Raw genomic sequence first — 22,850 nt, forward strand, 5'->3', positions numbered from 1 at the left:
TCAAGACATTTCCATTTCTAAAGTGCAGCAGTGATAAAATGTAAACATGGTGATCAAATGTAAAGAAGAGTGGTAGATGATTACAGTTTTTTTAACCCCAATTTACACAACATTCTGCAATCTAATGGAACTGGGGAAGAAGCTGTTCTGGAATCTGCTGGACCTGTGTTGGATGCTTCGAAGCCTCTTCCCAGAGGGCAGCAGGAAGCACAGTCCATTCATATACATTCATGTGGCTGTAGGCGTTTTGGATGAGTGAGGGAAAGCAGAGGAAATACAGTAAATGATTAATGCTATGCTGTTTACCTGAACCTGAGCAAAGGTCAATAATAATGCTTGGGAAAATATTAGGTCAATTTTGTACCCATACAATTAAGTTCTCTACAGTAGTAAAACATGCTGTTTTTACATGTTGGTAAAACAGCATTTATAATGAGGCATGCATATGTTTCAGAAAGTAGAGTCAGGGTGAGTTAGTAGGTTTATATTTCCTATTCAAAAAAAGCAAAGATAAAGTCCCTCAAGCAAATGTATCAATTAAACTATTAAAGTTTTAGTTAAAAAAGACATTAAAATTCTATTTAATCTCGGTTTTAAAAGAAAGATGACACTTGGGAGATTCCATCGGAAGTGTAAGTCTCAGAGCAGCTGCTATTGTTTCAGAGAAAATGAGGATGGGGCATTGAAAAGCAGGATTTTTTTTCCCTCACCAGAAGTTACAGCATATAAACTTTCACAAATATTATAAATACAGTTACAGATTTTTGAAAAAAAAAAAAAAAAAAAACATAGAGCCAACGATAGACATTACCTTTGCAAAAATTCCTAAAGCTTAGGTTAACTTAAGCAAAGTAACAAAAATTTATTTAAAGACATACTTAGGCATTTACCTTCTTTCACAGTTTGGCAAACACAACAGCGTGCTCGCTTTGATCCCAATTGCAGCATGTTTACTAAACAGCCAGTGCAGACAAACTTTAAAACACAGACATTGAAATGCATACAAAACATCAAAATTATTGATAATTTCTAAGACACTAAAGCTGTGTCACTTATGCCACAGCTCAAAATAATTTAGATTTAATGAAAAAAAAAAGAGGGAGACATTACAGGATGTACAATAAATTGCTGTTTTTACCTTTAGGAAGCCAGACTCCTTCCACCATCTAAAGCAGCGTGTTGACAGGGCCCCATCACCACTGTTGTGACATGGTATGATAAGTTGGCAGATGCTTAGTGACGAGCACTAATAGTGAGGGATTATCTTGGTCTTACTATGCACCTGGTTGAATGAATTCTGGGTAGATTGTAACAAAATTTATATTTTTTGAATTTCTGAGATAACTTTTTGATTTTCAAGGTTAGCTGGTGAGCATTTGAGAGCAAGTTTATTTATTAACATAACTTGACAGTTTAAATCCTCATTCATTTTTGTTGATATTAAGGTCAATTTTGTAAAAGGCAATCCCCAGATGCACAATGCTTTTGGACAGGCACCCACAGTTAAAATATACTACAAGCAACCAAATGCAGTAACATTAAAAGCAGAATCACAAAAAAAGCAGAAATTACAACAATTACCAAAACAAAAACCAAAGCAACAAACAGGACAGAAAATAAAAACCAACCATCGACCCTCCACAACCCAGATCACACCAAACCCACTAAACAGGATGATATTACAGATGGAGCTTGTTACATTTATCCATCCAGTCTGTACACATGCTAACATTCAAATCACATTTAGATGATTTTTATTTAAGATATTTCATGCATTTAAGGGTTTTGTTATGCCAGCTTTTTCAGACCTCTTCTTTAAGCTCTTTTTTAGTTTCCGATTTCAACTCTTTGTGTTTATATGTAGAAATCAATATATCGGCTCTTACACAATATACTGATGCTTAATTAAGGAAACTTAGAGTATTGATGAACCTTAGAAAAGAACATTCCCACCTGGTACCAGAATAAGGGCTAAAGGGGTTTGAACCTTGATCCCGAAATGGAGATACTGAATTCAAACACGCTTGGCCAATCCACACACTCTTTAAAAGAAAAATTATTAACTTTAATGTCTAGTGATGTAAACTGACACAAAAGTAACACCAAATTATTATTTCAGACTATAAAGCCAATGCACACACCTTTTTGTCACATTTTAGTGAATTATGAATATTCTTTTCTATTTTATTTTTCTCAGAGTTTGTTTTATTCTAATAGCTTTTAAGTCATTAGACTGACACAAAACTAATCTAAAATTAATGCAGAGTTTGTTTTACAACAATTTTATGCATTTGCCATTTTGTATACTTTGTTGTTATAAGGAAAGTCATTATAAATTTTTACTATCCATTATTGGAAATGAGTTTATTTCCAATTTCAAAATAATACCTGGAACACTTATGCTAAGTTCAAACCACACACAACTGAACCGGCAGAAGCAGCTGGTTTACAAGCAAAGTCATTGGTTGATGTGCATCAAGGAGCATCAAAGGGTCCTGCAGCATGGATAGAGTAGCAGGAGCAGCTCATCTTGATGCATCTGAGTAGCCGAAGCAGTGCCTTATAAGCTTCTGAGCATCTGAGTCTCGTGACGCGCTTCACAAGCAGCAGCTGCTGGAGTTGGAAAAATTTGATTTTTGCTGCTCAACGCATGACATCAATGAATCAGAGAAGCTGATCTGGGAGCTGGCAGGGAGATAGAGCTGCTGATGCTGAGTGCTATGATCTCTCCACTGAAGCTGTTTATTAACGCGTAAATTAACTTAAAATGTTGAAACCTGCTGGCAAAATATGTTTGCTTTTATTATTCTAGTGCCTGCAATTTGTACCACATACCTGAAAAACGCTAATATCTACTTAGCTAATATCTACTAGCAGCAGCTGGAAATCCCCCAGCTGCTGCTAGGCACACCCAGTGGTAACGTACAACCAGTATGTGGGGATCTGAGCGGCACCAATCTGACTGCACAGGAGATGTTTTAAGGTGTACTTTCCCGCTTAAAAATGTATAGAAACTCATTTTTACCAGCTTATCACAGCAAATATAGCAAATCCGCTCTGCCATTGAACACTGGAGCAACAGAAGCATCAGACGCATTTGAACACACTTTACTAGACGTGCTTTAGGAGCATCAAGGATTCTCTTGCACGTCGAACCTTCACATGTACAAGTTTCAAAAAGGAAGCAGCAGGCGCTTTTTGGTTGCCCCAAGCATGTTTGGTGTGAACATAGTAATAGACAGCTCTATAAGACATCTCTTCATACAGGTTGATTTAGAGAGGAGTAGTTCTTTGATAATAATACACACTATTTTCAGATTCAATGCAGTTGCAATAGTGACTTTATGATATTGTGATAATAACATTCCAAAACTTGCAAGTTAACAATTTGGGAAATGCTGTATGATGTCTCCCTTTCTGAAATGTTGGGTAGGTTAGTAATCAACAGTGGGATTAACTCCAGGCACCCCTGGGGATTTATTTTAAGACAACCAGTCAAACAGCTCTCCCTTGTGTAACACAATAGAAAAAAACAGGGATGAATCAGACTAGACATCAGGAAGAGAGAAAGCAGCTTGTTGCCTTGATCATCCCAATCACAATGTCTAGATGCATGAAAGTGCAATTTTCTTTTGCAAGAACAATTACATCCAATGAAATTCATGTTCTGTGGTCTCAAGCAAAAGGTGAAGTTTTTGGCTATAATAAAAGATTTGAGTGGACATTGTCCTGTGATGGACTGACGTGGAGGCCTGCTGTGTGGGTGTTTTGATGGTGGAAGGATTGCTGCACTTCAGATAATAGACTGCATTATGGGGAAAGATCATTATGTTAGATTGTTAAAGCAGAATGTAAATGCATCAACTAAGAAATTGAAGCTTGGACTGACAAAGAGGTCCAAATCACACTACCAAATTATTTCCAAATAGGCTTAAAGACAACACAGTCCAGGCTCTTGAAAAGGCTTTCAAAGATCTCTGATTATAGTTCTGAAGAAATGCTGTGGAAAGAGATAAAATTGCGTAAAAACTGGCATAGGAATCTGTCCGGCCATAGTGTTGAAAAGCCAACTCTACTAAATGTTCAATTTTAAATTTGAGCTAAGTAAAAACAAAACTTGAATAAGTTATCATTTAGATGAATAAACATCAAATGCCTTTAAATAGAAAAATCTTAGTCTGATTTAATTTCAGATGGATAGGAAAAACGGCTTTATTTAGTGCAGTTGATGTGTCATGCATTATTGGTAGAGGGAATGCTATATACTCATCTAGGAAGAGTGAATTCTGCAAGAATTCACTCTTCCTAGATGAGTATATGGCTGCAGTGGACAGCTGCTTGCATTGTGTCACTGTCATTGCAGCATTCCCTCTACCAATAATTCATGACACTCAATCAATCAGCCATGTTTCCTTAAGACCTATAAAAAAATCTGCCTGTATAATTTATTGAACTTACTGTGTAAAGTGCCTTGAGAAGGTATGTGTTGAAAATATATGGCAAATGAATTAAGCAAAATGAATTTAATGTAATATGTTATTTTAACCCCTCAAACTGACTGAAATGACATCTGTATAAGTGTAGTACTGTAACATCTCATGGAGACGAAGAGAAGTGTGTTAGGACAGAAAGTTGATGAAGAGAGACGGTGAGTGAGCAGCATTTGAGAGAGAGAGAGAGAGAGAGAGAGAGAGAGCAACAGAGCATGATAGGGGATGGAGTGAGAGGGTTGGTTAAGCAACCTTGTTGTAATTTGTCTTCATGCTGCCAGCCCTTTGCACTATCCTCTGGTCCCAGGCTGTTTTTCTCTGACAAGCTTGTTGCCTCTAGAACAATTGGTGATTTACCTCTCACCATGTCACTGACCAACATCCGATCCTGGGAGAAGTGCAGAGTAAATCAAAAGTCTGCACTCTCCCGTTAATCACTAATTACAGGTTGGATGGAGGAGGTTGATCCCTCCCAGAGGGCTGTGTCCCTCAGGCCTCAAATCAGTCCAAAAAAAGAGAAGGCTGTACCACTTCTTCCACTGATAAATCTCTCACAGAGGTGGTGCTGGACCGAGTCAGCTCTAGCAGCTCTGACTCCCATCTCCCTGAAGAGTTTCTAATTCAGGTCGGATACTCCCATACCCCACCCCAACCTGCACCCCCACCACCAACTACTTCCTCTGTCTGCCTGCTAAAGCTTGCCTGGCTGACAGTCTGCCTACTTTCTTCTTTAAATTCTCACTATACCTCCACACATTTCTATCCCCTCAGGGATCAGCAGCAAATCGAGTTTGTTGCTTGCAGCGTTTTCCAAAAGCATTAAGATACAAGGCGGCTGTAATTGAATGGTTAGGAGGACATTATTGAAGGAGATTTTTGTCAGCATATCCACCCACTACAACGTCAGCACATCAAAGACCTCCAAATGGCAACACAGGCTGTGAATGTGTTCAGTTAACAGTGTTAGGAGGACAATTACAGATTATTAATGTGGGACTGATGTAAGATCCACTTTCTTTCATTCTAAACTGGCTGCAGCTAATCTTTCATGTGAAATATCTTCTATCATTGCCAAGATCATCTTTTTTTTCAGCTCAGGATGGTTTTGTGTCTTCTGAAATTCTTTCCATCCCAGGCACATATCTTTGTGTCTCGCACAATTCGCTGCAGAATGCAATACAAAATGGTTCCTAAAGATCTAGCTCGAGTTTATTTAGTTACTACTTGAAAATTCTTTTTGATATCAGACTATGTGCAACCTATGTGTTACCAAAACACCACTGAGATCTTAGGTGTCATCAAAATCTAAAGGCATGAAATTGAACAAATTTTATTGAACAAATGCTGGAGAACTGAAATGCATATTTGTTAATTTTGTTATTCTCTTTTTCAGAAAATACACTGGTTTAAGAAAAATATATGTTGTGTTACTTAAAACCAGACTTAACATATTCTTAAAATTTAGGTTGTTGAATATTTGCAAACATATTTGCTAATTAATGTAAAAGAGAAAATAAAAATCTTAGTGTAAGTTTCTGCAATCATACAAGTTCATGTTTCGCTTGTTCTTCAGCATTTGCCCACGCTTTCCGGGTAAAAAATAAATGTATACAATTTCCACACACCAATCGGCCAGTATTTTGACGGCCACATGACGTCAACGATGGGAAACACAATATAATGTACCGGTATTGATGTCATGCTGTGATAATAAACCCGTAACTTTGAGGCTGATCGGTAAACATTATTATAAGTAAGATAAAAAAAAACAAACAAAAAAAACTGAAACTTTAGGTTCCTGCTACTATGGACTGTGATCTAAAAAGAAGTAAATCTGTAAATGTACTAAAAATAAGAGTTACACACTTTCACAATTTACGTAGAAATTTTATCTATCGCCTATATATCTTTGCAAGTGGCATAAATTTATATTTGACCAATTTTTTTTTTTTTATTCTGAAACTTTTGGCCCATTTTAGAGTTTGTGCTAAAGGTATGTTTAGGTTCTTTACATGTTGCATAGTATAAATTGTTAATTGATCCAAAGCAATAATTAAGATGATAAAGCTGTACACTGTATATATTATTTTTATATATATAAAATAAACGATTTACTATTGTCATCTGTGAAACAAGTTTTTAATAACAATAAAAAAGTATACTTACCTTCAATTACTTTATTGGGGTTAAGGATCTGGGCAATGTAAACAATTTTTTTCTATATAGATAAAATCATATATATGTCAGCAAATTAATCTTTTGTTGTCTTAAACTTTATTATTTTCTAAATTATTACTTTTTTAACCTTTAATTAGTATTTTTCTATATCTCTAAGTTATTTCTTGTGAACGATAAATATAGTGGCTTAGCACAAATAAAATTATTTCTCAATTATTTTTTAATTATCTTTTTATTTTATTTATAAATGTTTGATCCCGAATTATCCTATAAATTCTGTAAAGCGTGCAATGACACCAATATTTGCTACAGTCTGATGTAACCACTTGCCAATGTACGGCAACATCTTGGTGCTCATCATGGACAATTTTTGTCAGCTGTTACAGAGAGGTTGGCTCAGAATTGTTGTCACTTTGGAGCAGAACAGTAATGGTGCTGCATGTATTTGGATTGCAGAAAGATCAAAAAAAGGAGAAGTTTTCTTTCTTTGTTCTAATGCAATAAGTTGACTATAGTTTCTTTAATATGTCGATTTAAGTTGGAAACAAACACAAATATAGCAGGTATAGAAAAGTTAAAAAAAGTCATCGGTCTACGAGCGATAGCACTCTCTTTAATTAAAGGTGCTTGCATCGTTTTCTCCAGGCTGTGGCAAGTGAGCACTGCCTGTTGGACCTTCTCTTTCATTAGATTTTGTATTTCATGCCCTAAGGAGCAGAACAAATTGAGTCTCTGTTTCCTTTTGCTCCATTGTTCATTACTCAAGAGAAAGATTAAAAATCATCTTCTCAAAGACTGCATTAAATAATACCTAAGAATGATTGAATGTACATCATGCTTCCGGTCACTTTAAAAGCACTAGACGCAGTTCTGCCCTCTGACCAATGTGGCTTTTTTAATCAGAAATAATAAGAGGATGAATGTAGTATTTTTTTTTTCTTTGGAAGGTTGTGCTCATGTACAGGTTTTCATCTTATTCTGTTTAATTAATTAAAAATCTGGTTTACATCAACACAAAGTCTGGATGGTGTTAATCTCACAGGATAGTGTAGCATGCTGAAAATAAACAAGCCTCAAGTTACAAACACATAATGAGTATGTGTTTTTAACAGTCAGCAGAAAATCTGTGCAGCTTTTTGAGTTATTACACTAGCCAAGATATCAAATATTACATATACTACAGCTACTATCATACATATTGTCCAGCACTTTGAAAATATCAAAAGTTGTGCAAAATACGATTGAAATAAGATTTTTATGATTTCTTTTGTTTTATAGGTCCAGTCTTCATCCTGAAAAATTGATATATATCAAAGTTATTTCCATTTAAAAGAAATTCATACTTTTTTTATTGTTAAATAATAAAAATGCTAATTAATTGAACAAGTTATTTACTAAATGTTTCCTTTTTTTCTACATAACAGATGTGTACCTTCTCAACCTCCCAGATGAGCAGAAAGTGAGCGTCACAACGGTTACCGTTGGCCAGAGCGCTGTGTTGACCTGCGCCATCACAGGAGAGAGGAGGCCTCCTATTTTATGGAAGAGGAACAATAAGTATCTGAACTCCCTGAACCTGGAGGACCTCAGTGTAAGCTGCTCTAATCATTATTTGCTCTGATTTAATGTATGTATAATAAGGCAGACTATTTACACCAAGTAGCTGTAATTTTTTTAGAAAGTTATGTGCAGCCTTTTGTAGACAGTCTGAGGGATTTTACACTCAAAGCAGCGAGTTATCATTATACTTTTATTTAGAATTGTTTTGGATGCTGAAATTTTAGCAAAAACATTAAAGCAATAGTGTGTAACCTTTTACCACGAGGGAGTGCTTGACCTAAACTCTTCAGATTTAGCCTGAGGACACACACAAATTAAATTAAACAGTTTCCTGCGTTGCTTTGGAATCTGATAGCAAAACGCCATAGTGACAGAAAGTATAAATTTAAATAGATGTGTTTGATTCAATTAAATTCAGTTTATTTATATAGCACCAATTCACAAAACATGTAATCCCAATTCGCTTTACAATTCGATCCAGATCATACAATCATGTTGATTCAAAGTTTTCTATCAAAGCAAAATAATTTGATTGACTCTTTGACTCGAAGCAATCCCTCACACTAAGCATGCTTGTAGTGACAGTGGGAAGGAAAAACTTTGAAAGAGGAAGAAATCTTAAGAAACCCCAAAAGGCAACTTTCAACCAGCTCCACAGGTGGCCTCGTCCATGAAACAAACAGCCATTCAGATGAGCTCCGAGCCAGGTCCCATATCAGAGGATAAAGAGAGCACATGTAGTAAGTCACAGTCAGAGAAACAACTAAACGGTTTCAGTAAAGCATAAGCTTAAACATGACTGATAATTTAACCTTAATTGAAAAGTACAATTTCAAGGTATTACAGATATGTTTTTAAAAAATGTGCATGTTGGGGTCTTTTCCAGTGTGATATTAAAAAAGAACAAGAAGTTGTGAAAATCTTAAAATCCTGTCAATGACTAAACAAATTTTGTCATTGTTATTTTGTATGACAAAATTGCCACAACCTATTATCTCACAGCCCTTGTCATAGCCCCTTTTTTCAGCCAGCTGCATAGTGGAAAGAGTGAAATCACTTAACTGTTAAAGGTATAGTGGAGGATTTCCGCCCTATCCATTTAAAAAAAAGAAAAATGCACATGCACAACCTTGTACCCACTCCTGAGAGGGAACGCCTATTAAACACATGCGAGAGCATGCACAAGCCCATTTCTACTTGTGCACACTCTCCTTAAAAGTAAAGGTTTGCATCGCTCATACAAGCTTACTCTCCAAAAGAAGATTTACACTTTTTCCACTATGTCAGACTCACCACCGGTAAATGAAAATGGGGACAAGCACGTAGGATGTCTTTACGTACACATATCACCAGAATGATTGACATTTAGGAGGACCACTTATTTTGATGATCCACCCGGAAAAAGATCATCCTCCACTATACCTTCAAGCATAACGTTTTACCGCTGGGGGTACATTCCTGCACCATCACTGAATGTTGTATAATACCTACATTAATCAATGAGGAGGCACAGGCCGGCCCATATCTGGCAATGAAGCAACTATCCTAAGACCATGAGCGTCAGAACTCAATCAAAGAGAGACAATTGACCTCACCTAACTCTCCATGTGCATTTTCCCACTGATCCATCCTCTGTTGCCCATCAGGATTACAAAGGGCTAGTGTCTATATCCAGCAGACTATTGGAAAAAGTGTGGTAGAACATAGGCAGGTCCCTAATCCATTGCAGGGTAACACATACAGTACAACCATTAACACACCCTCTAAGGATGATTTAGGGATGCTAGAGCACCTACAGTAGTAGCCAATCAAAATTTCCCTACTTTCCTTGATAGGTCCTTGGCTAGTCCCGTACAATTCCTTTTTAAACATCTAAAATATTCTTTCTGTAATGATTTGTGGACATTAAGATCTAAAGAAAGGCATTATCTCCTGATCAGACCCTTTAATTTAGTGACAGGGTGGAGTCAGAGTAAAAAAATATGCAAGCCCAAGAGCAGACCAGTGGCTGGAAGTTGGAGGGGATTTTGCTGCCATTCTGCTGGCTTTTGACTGGTAAGGGCCATGTTGAATGGCTGCTACGGTAACAGTCATTGTTTTGGACAGCAGGAGGAGGCCAGGTTTCCTTGAGAGAACCATGTATACATGATGAGAACATGTAAACTCCATTCAAAAAGACTCTAGGCAAGGAATTTAACTCAGGACCTTCTTACTGCAAGGCAACATTGCCAAAAACTGTGCCACTGTGTAGCGTGTGCACGTTGCCTGTTTTTGAAACATGGACACAAATATTTGGAAATAATCCAAGCTGTCATGTGGATGCTTTGACATGTACCGCAAAAATAAGCCTTGTTATTTAGAAGAAAGCTCCTGTCATAAAAAAAAAAAAACATTATTCCCTTATGCCACTTTCAGGGGGATAATACTTTCTGCCACACGGCCAGAAATAGTTTGATAAGGATCTGAGGAAACATGACAATGAATCTAACTTGATGTGGCCCTCTGTCCCCCCCAGAGCTCAGTTAAATCAAGATTATGTAGGATATGCCAGACAGACAGGTTGGATCCACGGAGGCACCACCTGTCACTGAACAGGACTAAAATGCTTCTACTTCGGCTTCATTCTTGCATTACAGGAGATCCTTCAGGGGTCCTAGGATCCATACCTAAATGGACTTAAAAATGCTGCACTTTTCATTACTCAGAGGGTTATCAGGTAGTTAAGGCCAATTGTTTACATACATTTTTGTTTGTATAGATGAGAAAATGTCAGCAAGACCTTTAATGAATTTTGCATGTTTTAGTTAAAACATAGGAATTTCAAAGTGCTGTAAATATGATAACAACAGGAAGCAATGCATATGAAACACTCAGACAAAAGAACTGAGATAAAGATTGTATAGAAAAGCACCAAATTAAAAAAAAACAAACAAAAAATAAACTAACAAACAAAACAAAAAAAAAACTGAGAGAATGCTGGTTTGACTGACTGATGAAATATGTCTATCAATATAACTCTGGCTGTGTGGATACACATACTATGAAGCATTAATAAAAACGAACTAAACAATCTGAGAAGAGTTAAAGAGTTAACACAAATAGTATTAAAAAATAAAAAAATTATTTGACTAAAGCAACTAGTCAGAGAGGTTTTTAAATCATGAAAAAAAGACATTTAAAAACATAACTTTAAAAAATATTGTATTAAATAAAATGCAGAAACAGATTGATTTTATTCCCAACTTCCTAAGTCTCTGTTGCCCCATGTCCTTTTCTCTAGTACTCAGATAGAGCCTGAACAAGAGAATCAAGTCTTGAGCTTGCTCTAAAAACATCAGATATCTCTGGTGTTCTCAGATAATCAGGAAAGTTTTCCAAAAGAGGTTTATAAAAACTAGGCCTCACCTGGGATTGTATTGTTTTTTTCACATGTCATCAAGATGTCTTTCAGAACACCTGAGTGCTTTGCCTTTATAGAGTAAAATAGAAGTGATAAATATTTCAGATTTAACTGTTATTGGCTGTAAAAGTAGCATTAAAACACCTGCAAAATTATTCTAAAATGTATAGGTAGGCATTGCAGGGACATAAAATTTTTTGTGAAACAAGCTCCTTCTTGCTTACTCACTATTTTTGCAGCAGAGTCTTCTACCAGCTGAAGAGAGGCTTTTTCGGTGAAAGGGTTTTTCTTCTTTTTTGTACTGACCGAACTAAATCAAATACTCTACAATTTATGACTTTTATTGTAATTAAAATATGAAATGTGCTTCAGCTGATTGTCATTGGCAGAGCTGTGCAGATATACTGTAAGCATAGGACATAAAATCCAGCTTTGGGGAGTTTCAATTCTGATTTTATACCATATAGAGTGTTTCATGCATAAAGCATTTTTGAAAGATTTACTTGAGACTCAACAATTTTAGTTTCCCCTATCATTTAGAGTCTATTCAGGCCCAAACTATGGTGGCCGACAGCTGCAAACGTGCAGTAAGTGACGAAACGAGTTGGAAAAACATGTGTGATGCAAACTCTAAAACCTACAAGCACAAATATCAAATGCTTGCATGTTTTGGAGTTTCAATTACACATGCTTTCGTAGCTCGTTTGGTCGTTTACCATGCATTTGCACCTGTCGGCTACCATACTAAACAGTCACAACAAATGTTTGTATGCACGTCGTTAAGATGGGGAATTTTGGTACAAATGTACCATCCATCCATCTTTGTGGATCGACAGGTTAGAGAAGCCAATTAATTTAACAGTCATGTTTTTGTACTGTGGGAGGAAGCCGGAGTACCCTGAGAGAACGCATGCACAAGGAGAACATGCTAACTCTATGCAGGAAGACCCTGTACCAGGAAACAAAACCCAAGACCTTTTTGCTGCAAGACAACAGTGCAACAAAGTGCACCACCATGCAGCACATACATTTACCCCTTTATTTAGAATAGTTTTATTTCTTTAGAGCCGGATCCTCTGGTTGGAGTGTTTACATTATGTAATAATAACACTTATGTTAATGCAAACATGCCAAGCAGCGCCAATTTTTTTAAAAGCAGTGAGAAAAACATATTGGAAATAAAAATATTTCCAATCTTCAAAACACTGAGAAGAAGTTGATGTTGGTTTCTGATTTTATGTTTTCGACTTTAGTTGTAATTTGACTGCCAACACATTTCTTCAAAATAAAACATAAGAAAACAGTTTTCTCACCAGTGGATAAGGAAGGAAGGATGTTTGTCTGCAATACATAACATTTTTAGCATATTTTGTCTTACTGTCTGTTGGGCTTTCTCTTGTATGACAATAATCCTCTATGTCAGATCGGGTTCTTGTCAGCTGTGTTTAGGAAATGGTGGGAGTGACAGAGACAAAGAGGGAAGATGAAAGGGGATACCTAAGGGCTTCTGCCCTAAGGACGGATCTACTTTTATGTGGTAATATCTATACGTTCAGAGTCAATGACATTTCCTTACTTTCCTCCACATCAAATTAAGCAAGTAAACTCAGATTCAGTCCCAGTTTACCCTCGTCATTGTCTAAGACCAAGACATGCATGAGAACTGCAATGCATAATTAAGTCAAAAGTCGCAGTAGAAAAAGGGAACCCAGAAAAGCCACTAATATAAATGTTCATGACCCTTAAAATGGGTAAGAGGCAACCAGCTGTTGCCAGTCATCCTTAGCACCATAAGCTGCCTGTAAAGTAGCGTATCGGTTCTGTTTGTTAGTGATGTGTGTCCTCCATAAAAAGCGGTGCTAATGCTGCGTATATGAGTCCCATAGCTTATCTGCCATATGCTTTATTTAGTCATTTAATGTAAAATAATATGTACTCTTAGACAATTCAAGAGTAAAAGTATTTGAGAACCTAAAGTGCTGAGTGTCTTTAGAGGGATTTTCAAAGCACAATCAAGCTTTATGATGTCAAAAGAAGCTTTAATGTGTTTATCTATTTTTTTTTATTTTTTTTTACCCAGGAATTGTTTGCCTCCTGTTTTTTTTAGGTTCCAACCATCTAGCTTTTGTCTCATCTTTTGCTATTGCCTGAGGAAGCATAGCAGAGTTCGGTGTCCTGATCACGGGTGGTCTCTGTCTGCTCTTTGCTCATACTTGTCTGTTCCCCGAGTGATGAATATCACATCTTGCTATGTGTATTTTTAATTCAAACGTCAACTGAGGGATGAAAGCATCTGCTGTCAAGAGACTTCCATTATTCCAGGAAGGTAATGATAGTAATGAATGGATTAACACAACATTATGGGACCCTCTTTTTTAGTTCTTGAGTTTGGAACAATTTTACTGTTATTTTGAACTTTTCAACACTATATTATAAAGAAAACTATAATAGCTTAGATGATGTTTTGCTAATATATTAATGCATGCATTTAGCTGTAATTAAATGTAGAAGTGTCATGTGGTGTATCCTTAATTTTTTCAGTTATCCTTCAAATCAAAGCAAACATATAAAGACAATGGATAAGATTGAACTTCTGCTTTAATTTAATCCCTAATATGTGTATGATTAGCTCTCTGTTATCAGTACAAAAGTTTACTGATGAGTATTTATGAGTTGACCAAATAATGTTTAAATTATTTGCTTATTTAGGAAACAATAACTTTTAGTTAAATGATTCTTTACCTTCTTTGAAAGCGCTCGCAGCGAGCAGACATTCCATTAAATGACTTTGGTCATAATTTGTCAATCAAAATATGATGAGCTAATGAGAAAACGCTAACGTTAGATCAGTGTTCCAACCCTTATTGAAATAAAGCATGTCCAAGTTTCAACGACAGCTCAAAACATATAACTGTAAAATAGCATACCATGCGATCCATCCTGTTAGATTTATCTTTGCACAAGGCACACCTCTGTGGGAGGTCTCCTGTGAAGTTAGCTGGGATGAGAATGGATTGCTGAGCAGAGGAGAAGAGAGGCCGTTTTATGAGCAAAACTGTATCCTCTTCTCTAGTGAACATGTTAAAATGAAACATGGACATTGGTCCGACATCCATTTCAACTGCTGTATGTCTAGGATGTCCAAGGACCTTTGGACCTCCTCTGCAACAGCTGGGAAAGCCTTGCCAGCAACACAGGGGAAAAAGGTGAGGTGCAGTTCACTCTGGAGAGGAGAGAATGCCTGGCAAAATATAAAGTAGATGTCAAAATTAATCTACAGAAGGTACAAAGGGCACAAAAGAGCTGGTATGATAAGCAAGCATGGCAGCAAGACTTCCAATCTGGACAGAAGGTACTGCCAGTCCTTCTTACCTCTAACAGTAAGCTGTTAGCCAAATGGCAAGGGCATCCTGTGACATACAAAGTCTTACACCCAGACTTACCATGTTAATCTATCGAAGGAATGGAAAGAACCTTGGAAACGGGCAGCAGGAGCAGGTCTGGTAGTCAATGGAGAGGAAATTCTAAGCTGGGAAACCTTCACCGAGACTGCAACACCCAATCAGTCACATCTCACAGCCAACCAAGCATTCCAACTTCAGCAGGTGTTTCAGGAGGTGCTGACTCACTTAAGGATGGATCCAGGCAGAACTTTGGTCACCAAACATGTAATTTGGTTGAAGGACAACAGACCCATCAGACAATGGCCTTACCGGGTACCTAGGCAGCTGGTGGGGAAGCTGAGGGAGAAAATTAACACCATGCTGGAGATTGGAGTGATCTAACTATTAGACTCAGAGTGATGTAGTCCAATTGTCCTCTTCACAAAGAAGGATGGCTCACTGAGGCCAAGCATTGACTTTCGAAAGCTGAATGCTATCTCAGAGTTTGATGCATATCCCATGCATCGGCTTGATGACTTGCAGGAGAGAATTTGTATCAGCTATGTACATCATCACTATAGATCTTTGTAAAGGTTACAGGTAAGTACCTTTGGAGCGCTCATGTTGACAATACATGACTTTTCGCACTCCAACAGGACTATCAGTTTACCATCATGCCATTTGGGCTACATGGAGCCCCAGCAACTGTTCAAAGGCTGATAGATCAGGTCCTCCAGGGGTATGACGACTTCAGTGCTGCCTATCTGGATGATGGGGTCATCTTCAGCTACACTTGGGATAGCCACATCAAGCATCTAAGAAGAGTCCTGAGAACCATTCAGCAAGCAGGGTTGGCATTAAATAATGCCATGTGAGAGTGGGCAAAGCAGAGGATTCGATACCTTGGATACCAGCTGGGACAAGGGGAGGTTCTACCACAGTTGGACAAGGTAGAAGCCATCCTCACTTGCCCTAGACCAAGGACCAAAAAGGAGGTTTGGTTCGTCTCCAGTCATGCGCAGTCCTGACTTCAACAGAAAGTTTCTGGGTCGAGTGGATGCATCTGCTGTGGGACTGGGACTGTTGTGGCTTAGGGGGATGAGGGGATGGAGCAACCAACCTATCTTGTAAATTAGTCAGAATTTGCTTCCTCAGTAGACCAGATACTCTGTTATAGAAAAAGCCAGGCTGGCAGTGAAATGGGCCCTGGAAATTCTCCGATACTATCTGCTGGGGAGAGAAATTGACCTATAGACTGACCATCATGCCCTTACCTGGATCAGTTCCATGAAGGATCACAATAGCAGACCTACATGCTCACACTGCTTTTCCACCAACTTGTATAAAATGGGCTTATGAATACGAAAATTACTGAAGAGTTCTTAAGAAAGGGAGAAAATCTCATTAACATAAGAAAGTGACAAAAACATTTTTAAGAATATTACTCTGTGTAGAATGAATCTATAACTTTCAATTAATTCAAATTTGAAGACACCAATTTAAAAAAAGACCTTTAGAAGTTTTAGCAGCAATGCTGTAAACATACCAGCGTCTAAATTTCTTCAATTATACAGGTTTGTAACAAAAATAAATATTTGTTAGTTTAAAAGTCAAAGCCTTTGTTCTAACATGTATTCACCAAACTAAGAGCAGCCTGTGGAGAGGCTCCTGTGTGTTTCCCTAGATGGAAGAAGATCACAAAGAAATAAAAACGGTGCAACGCTTCACTGTCATCTGTTCTTTGTTACATTGCTCAGATAAAAGCTGCTTCTCAGTTAGAGACACGTGTCAGACCACTGGAGATTTCTAAATACCACCTGAACACCCACACATATAACAATGTGACACAGTGGTGTGAAAAACTGTTTCTCCTATTCCTGATTTCTTTTTTTCATGTTTGTGACCTCGGTTGTAGAAGGTACTGGAAAAAAACTATTTATATTTACTCAATACTTAATTAAAAATAGTAACTTCATTATTTTGTTGATTACTTAGACCAAAAAGTTATGACTTGCTAGTAAATGCAAATTTGAAGTTATTTTTAAAACAACAAATCTTAAAAAGGCATGCATCAATGTCTATATAAGCTAAGTTTAGTGTTTTTGAAACACCAAGTAATTGTTTAATGTCTCTTTATTTATGCACGGCCTGTGAATAATTCAAAATAAATAATACAAAACATAACCACTGCCCAGAAAACACATATTCCTAAAATGCATAACTACAGAAGATGAAATTGGCCATGCATGACTGCTGTGAATAAGAACAAGCACATAAATGTTATGGCAATGGAGGACTGGAAATTCAAAATAAGTCTGGACTCAGACCACAACAATCTGGTTACAAACCTATTAAATAATCTATATCTATTAATGTAATAATTTACAGGTTATTATAAACAGAATACAAATTATTCTAAAAGGATTGTGTTGAACCACTTCCTTTAATTCAAGATGTCATAACAGATGCTGTCTGACCAAAGCCCAGAATATCATCAACAGCATCTTCAATCGGAAATATGAACTGTTCTTGCCTCTGATGTCAGGGAAGAAACTACAGTCTGTGGAACTAAATAGTAAGGTTCCCTCCCCAGCTGCATCCCTTACACTATGAGGCTGATGGACTCAAATTAATCCCCAGATCCTGTTTCACACAACCTTCATCATCCTTCTCTACCACCCAGGACAGCTCTGTGCACCGGGTTTAACACCCATGTCTAGCTTTCTTCTCTGTGATATATAGAGCTAAATTTACATCATGGCATTTATAATGTGCAACTCCTATTGTTTATGACATCTTTTTTTTTTTCATTGATATCTTTTCAGTCTACTTAATTAGGACTAGCTTTTTCCAAGTGTTGTGCTGAAAGTGCACCTGAAGGTTTTTGCTCCAACTCTTTCCTGCTGCTGTCCACCACTTCCCTGACAGCAGGAACACCTACAAAATGACTGCTGCTAATTGTTCTGACAAACCTTTGAAAAGGAATAATCCAAAACCCTTCCCAGAATCTCCCATCAATTTCACTTCTCTCACATACAATTACACAAGGATCTGAACACTCATATAATATTTATGGAAGTTTATCAATTTGGCCACACAAAATATAAATTCCTGGACTTTGTAGCTGCATTTAGCTGTATGTTTTGGATCGTTATCCTGCTGCAGAATCCAAGTTAGAGGTCATGGACCGATGGGTTGGACATCACTTTTCAGGTTTCAGCAGTTTGATGCTTTCATTAATCAAAAAAGGTATTTCATGTTCTGAAAGGCAAAAACTCCAGACCATTACTCTACCACCACCATATTTGACTCTTGGTATGATTTTCTTTTTTATGAAATCCAGATGTATTTTAATCCAGATATATTTTAATACACATCTTTCAAAAATTTCTGTCTCTGTAGTCAACATGATATTTTCCCCAAGTCTTGGGTATCATCTAGGTGTCTGTAGAAAAAAAAATCAAGATTTGTCGACCCTGGATAGTTCACCACTGTTCCGTGGTATCGCCATTTGTCAATGAAAGCTCTCATTGAGGTTCAGTGGACTCCCAAAGCTTCAGAAATGGCTTTGTAGCCTTTTTCCAGACTATTAGATAATTTACTTTCTTTCTCATTTTTTTCCCTTACATTTCTTTTAATCTTGGCAGTATTTCTAGCTTTTCATAATCTTTTTATGAGCTTCATTTTATCAGGCAAGTCATATTTACATGGTTTCTTGATTATGGGCAGGTGTGTCAGTGATCAGGAACATATTAGAGAATCTCAGATATATATCATCAAGGTAATCAAGGTATGTTTAAAATCAATATTTTAAAATAATATTTTAATAAATATTTTCCTGAATGATGTGTAAATAAATTAAATAAATTGTTTTTGTTTAGTTTATTACCCATTAACTATTTCTTTAATTTGCTTGTCTAATAAATCAATGTGGTTTTGTGGTTATATTGCATCCTGCATATCAGCTTTCTGATGGGGGAGTTCAAAAAGCAGCTGAGTTAATCTGCCCTAGAAGAATTGTCTATTTTAAAGTATATGCAGTTTTGCTTTAATGTTGGCATTTTATGCCTAGACTTGCACTGTTTTGCTGATGTGTGGATTGACTTAAACACTACCAGTGAGTGATACAGCATTTAGCATGATGCACAGATTCTTGGACATCTACAGAAACTGTTTATATCTGTTTGTAAACCCAACTGCATCAAGATGAACAACAGATACAGTGGCTTAATCCAGATTTATTTTTAGCTCTAAGGATTCCAGTCAATCATTGTCTTTCCACAGACGAGAATGAATTTCATATGCACCTGGCACCCACAAACACATTCTAAATTGCCTTGCAGACACAGTGAGTACAACTGCTGGTTGGAAATATTTGTGAGCATCCACTGCCAGGATTGATTAGTCATATTCCTGTGAGTACATTAGACGTTTGCTGTGTAATTCTGCTGCCATTCCTAGTTAGAGCTTGGTTATTTTGAAAGTTTTTGACCACGTTCAGATCTAGTAAATTGCACATTAATCCTACTGGGGAGCTTGCATCCTGGAGTCCAAAAGAGTCTCGCTAAATTTTGACAAAGCAGCTTACTCTAATTCCATGAAGCTGACTGTTGCTGCTTATTGCATCATCATCCTAGGCTGCCAGTAATTCAGTCCTCTCCCACTGGTCGAGTAAAACACATCCGTTTACTTTAAAGGTGTGCTGGAGTGTAAACATTCATCTTACATTTAAAGTTTAGGATATAAGGACGGTACTGTTTGTGGTCCAATGGTGGCTCAGATTTGGAAACGTGCTTATTACTTTTTATCTCTCAGTCTTGCATGTGTGGGGCAGAATATGAGATTGTGGTTCTAAGTTAGGGAATTCATTTTCTTGGACATACAAATAATAAAAACTTTATTAAAGATAAAGATTGAATTTTCAGACAGTGTTTTGATGAGAAAAAATAGCTGAAACAGGATTAAAAAAAACAGAAAACAGTAGGACCTGAGCTAAATGTCTGTTTTGGTCAGTTGAAACAGATGTTTTATCCCTTATTCTCATTGTGCTATATCTGGAATTTAGTATTACTGCCGCATAGAAGAGATGCACCATTTCTACCATCAAATATAACTAATGCGAATGCAATGAGTAACTATGTAGTTTTTAGATCTTTAAAGCTACAGTGTGTAATAATTACAGGGATATACAGTCAGAAATGTAATATATTATACATAACTATGTTATTTATCATCATCTACGAGCTCAGCCTCTTAACCTTAATATTTGCGTTGCCTTAGAATTCGTTATTTATAATTACATAGGAGCGGGTCTCGCAGCCATGGAGGCAGACATCTTTGCGCTACGGCAGCGCAGAGCCAACAAACTAGCGATTGCGAGATCGGCCATTACAATAACATGCTGCGTAATGATGCTGTTACTCTCCAGTATACTTATTCAGCAACGTCCCTGACGTTTCACAGGTAATGATTCAGTAATTTTCTGTAAAATAATTTTCTGGATATATACCTCGGTTACTTCTCTCCGGCTCCTTTGGAGATCTTCAAGCCTTTCCTCCTCTGCTCTAGTCACCCCGCTGGCACCCCTCCCTCGCCTGGCCCTGGCTGCACGCCCACCCCGGCCTCTCTGCCCTCTTCCTCTTCCTCTTCCTCGCCTTGTAACCCCCGTGCCACAAACAAGACTTGGACTCAGTAAACGGGGAATATATATTCTTCCAGCGAACACAATCTCGCTGTTAAACTAATGACTACAATTACTTCGTCTGTTTATATCACCATGCAAAGCAGCTCACCAAAACGTCACAACGATGTAGAAAAAATAATGGGTATGTTTATTATCTTAAGCCTACATGAAATCTATACCCTACACAGACTAATGAAATACTATCTGTAAAATTATCTATGTAAACAAACCTCATCACTTGAGAAGGTAGGTGATGCGACGTCGTGGAAGACATTTTGTCCCGTAACGCTCGCCGTACTGTTGGGGGGGAGAAGCGGTGGGGGGGAGATGTTCATGTTGCTGCGGTCTGCAGTCTGACCGCTAGATGTCGCTAAAAGTTACACACTGTAGCTTTAAAGAGACAGTTTTGTTGTTATTGTGTTATTTGCATTTTGGTGATATACTTATATTGATTTTGTCTGGATAATGAAAATGTTTAATTATTTAGTCTAAATTATTTGGAGTGTACAGTCTAAATTGGACTTAAGATGTAATTGTCTGTAAGGTTTTATTTTAATTCTTTACAGGGCTATCTCAGAGGCACATTACAACTAAATGATAATATCATAAACATCTTCACATTAAAAAATGTAAAGCACAAATATTGCTTAAAATGACAAAGCTACAATGAGATATGATAGAAAGGCATTAATACCCTTAGGTTTTGGTTCTCTAAGATTGGGTGTTGTGTGTTCATAGTACTCTACAGGCTATAGTAAGCTGGACTCACATTGTCTATGGAGCTACAGTGGTGTAGGCATATTGCAAAAAATCACAGACTGAATACAGAGTCCAGCCTGGGTCAGGCTCCAGCTGCTAAAATTTTGCTGAGAGAAGAAGTTCTCATGGATTTAAACTCTGTCCAGGAATTTAGGGCAAAACTCCTTATCTGTGCACATAAATGTCCTTCTTTCCGTAAAAATTCAAAAAATATCCATATATCCAATATCCATGGATATTTTTTGAATTTTTATGGAATGACTTTGACCTGGATGACTGAGAACCTTCATCAGCATGTCCTTCTTTATCCTCCAATAGTCCTTCTGTTTCCTTGTGTTTCTGTGTTGCAGTTTTATTTCACTAGCCAAGTTGGCATAAGTCATTGGGTTGATTTTTTTTTTAAATTTACCAAATTCTTCCCTGTCAGCAACTGATGTCTTGATTTTCTTGTGTATTTTTTTAACACTTGATAAGTGCTGCATTACAGCCATGCCACAGCTGGACCTGAGCCACTCCATGTTCAGTGGAATAGTTTGAAGTTTTTTTTCTTGTTTGAAAAAGAGACCTTTCTGAAGTAGCGATATTTGAATGGCTGGACAATGGTTTGGCACTGGACCAGCAGATGATGGGGGCAATATCTTTTCTTTGACTGATGCAAAAAGTCTATTACATTTTACAAAATGAACAAAACCATTACAGCAAACCGTTTACATGTCTTAAATAGAAAATTACCTTTTTTGTTTTATTGACATCAAGGTAAGCATTCTGTTTTTGGATATCAGAAAATTGGTGCTTCTCACTGCAGTGTGATGATTGGTGGATTATCAGAGTTACAAAAGTAACCGGTGCATTGCATACACATAAAAGAGCTCACCACACAGCGTTGTGGTGCTTCAGTGTTGGTGGCAATTATCACTGTGACTGGGCCCACCTGCTCAGCTGGTTATCTATTAATCACATAGTAGTGTGGAAGATGCAGTTATGGAATGTGAAATTGTGTGCAGACCACATTTTTTGGTGAATAGTTGTTTTTAAAAATTTTGCGATTTTTATCTGTTCAATAAATACATTTTACTAACACATTATAGAGCTCTAAATATGAATACAAATGGGAAATAGAAAAAAAAAAAAAACATCACAAGCAGACCAATTACCTATTCGTAAATATGCAATGCGAATCAATTTGCATGTGCAATTCAGTGAACTGCGTGCAAATTATTATTATTATTTTTTTTTGAGTATGCCTTAAAAAAATATAGAGATTAAATTCCCAGGACCAAACTACATAAATGTATGGGGGAAGGTTATCCAAATGAAAATACTTACTACATGCAAGGTGATTTCTTGAGATTGAAAATCACCACAGCCAGTTTTTGTGTCTGTAATTACATTTAAAA

General features: G+C 37.1%; 1 protein-coding gene across 1 annotated transcript in view; it reads left to right on the plus strand.

The window, feature by feature from the left end:
- fstl5 (follistatin-like 5) overlaps nt 1-22,850 on the plus strand; it is a 272,518-nt gene that overhangs the window by 169,385 nt on the left and 80,283 nt on the right. The window contains exon 7 of the mRNA XM_015392029.1: nt 8,093-8,259. Coding sequence (XP_015247515.1) covers nt 8,093-8,259 — 167 coding nt within the window. The remainder of the gene's footprint in view (nt 1-8,092; nt 8,260-22,850) is intronic.

Source organism: Cyprinodon variegatus, unplaced genomic scaffold (assembly GCF_000732505.1).
Source record: "Cyprinodon variegatus isolate N-32 unplaced genomic scaffold, C_variegatus-1.0 Scaffold570, whole genome shotgun sequence".
NCBI lineage: Eukaryota > Metazoa > Chordata > Actinopteri > Cyprinodontiformes > Cyprinodontidae > Cyprinodon > Cyprinodon variegatus.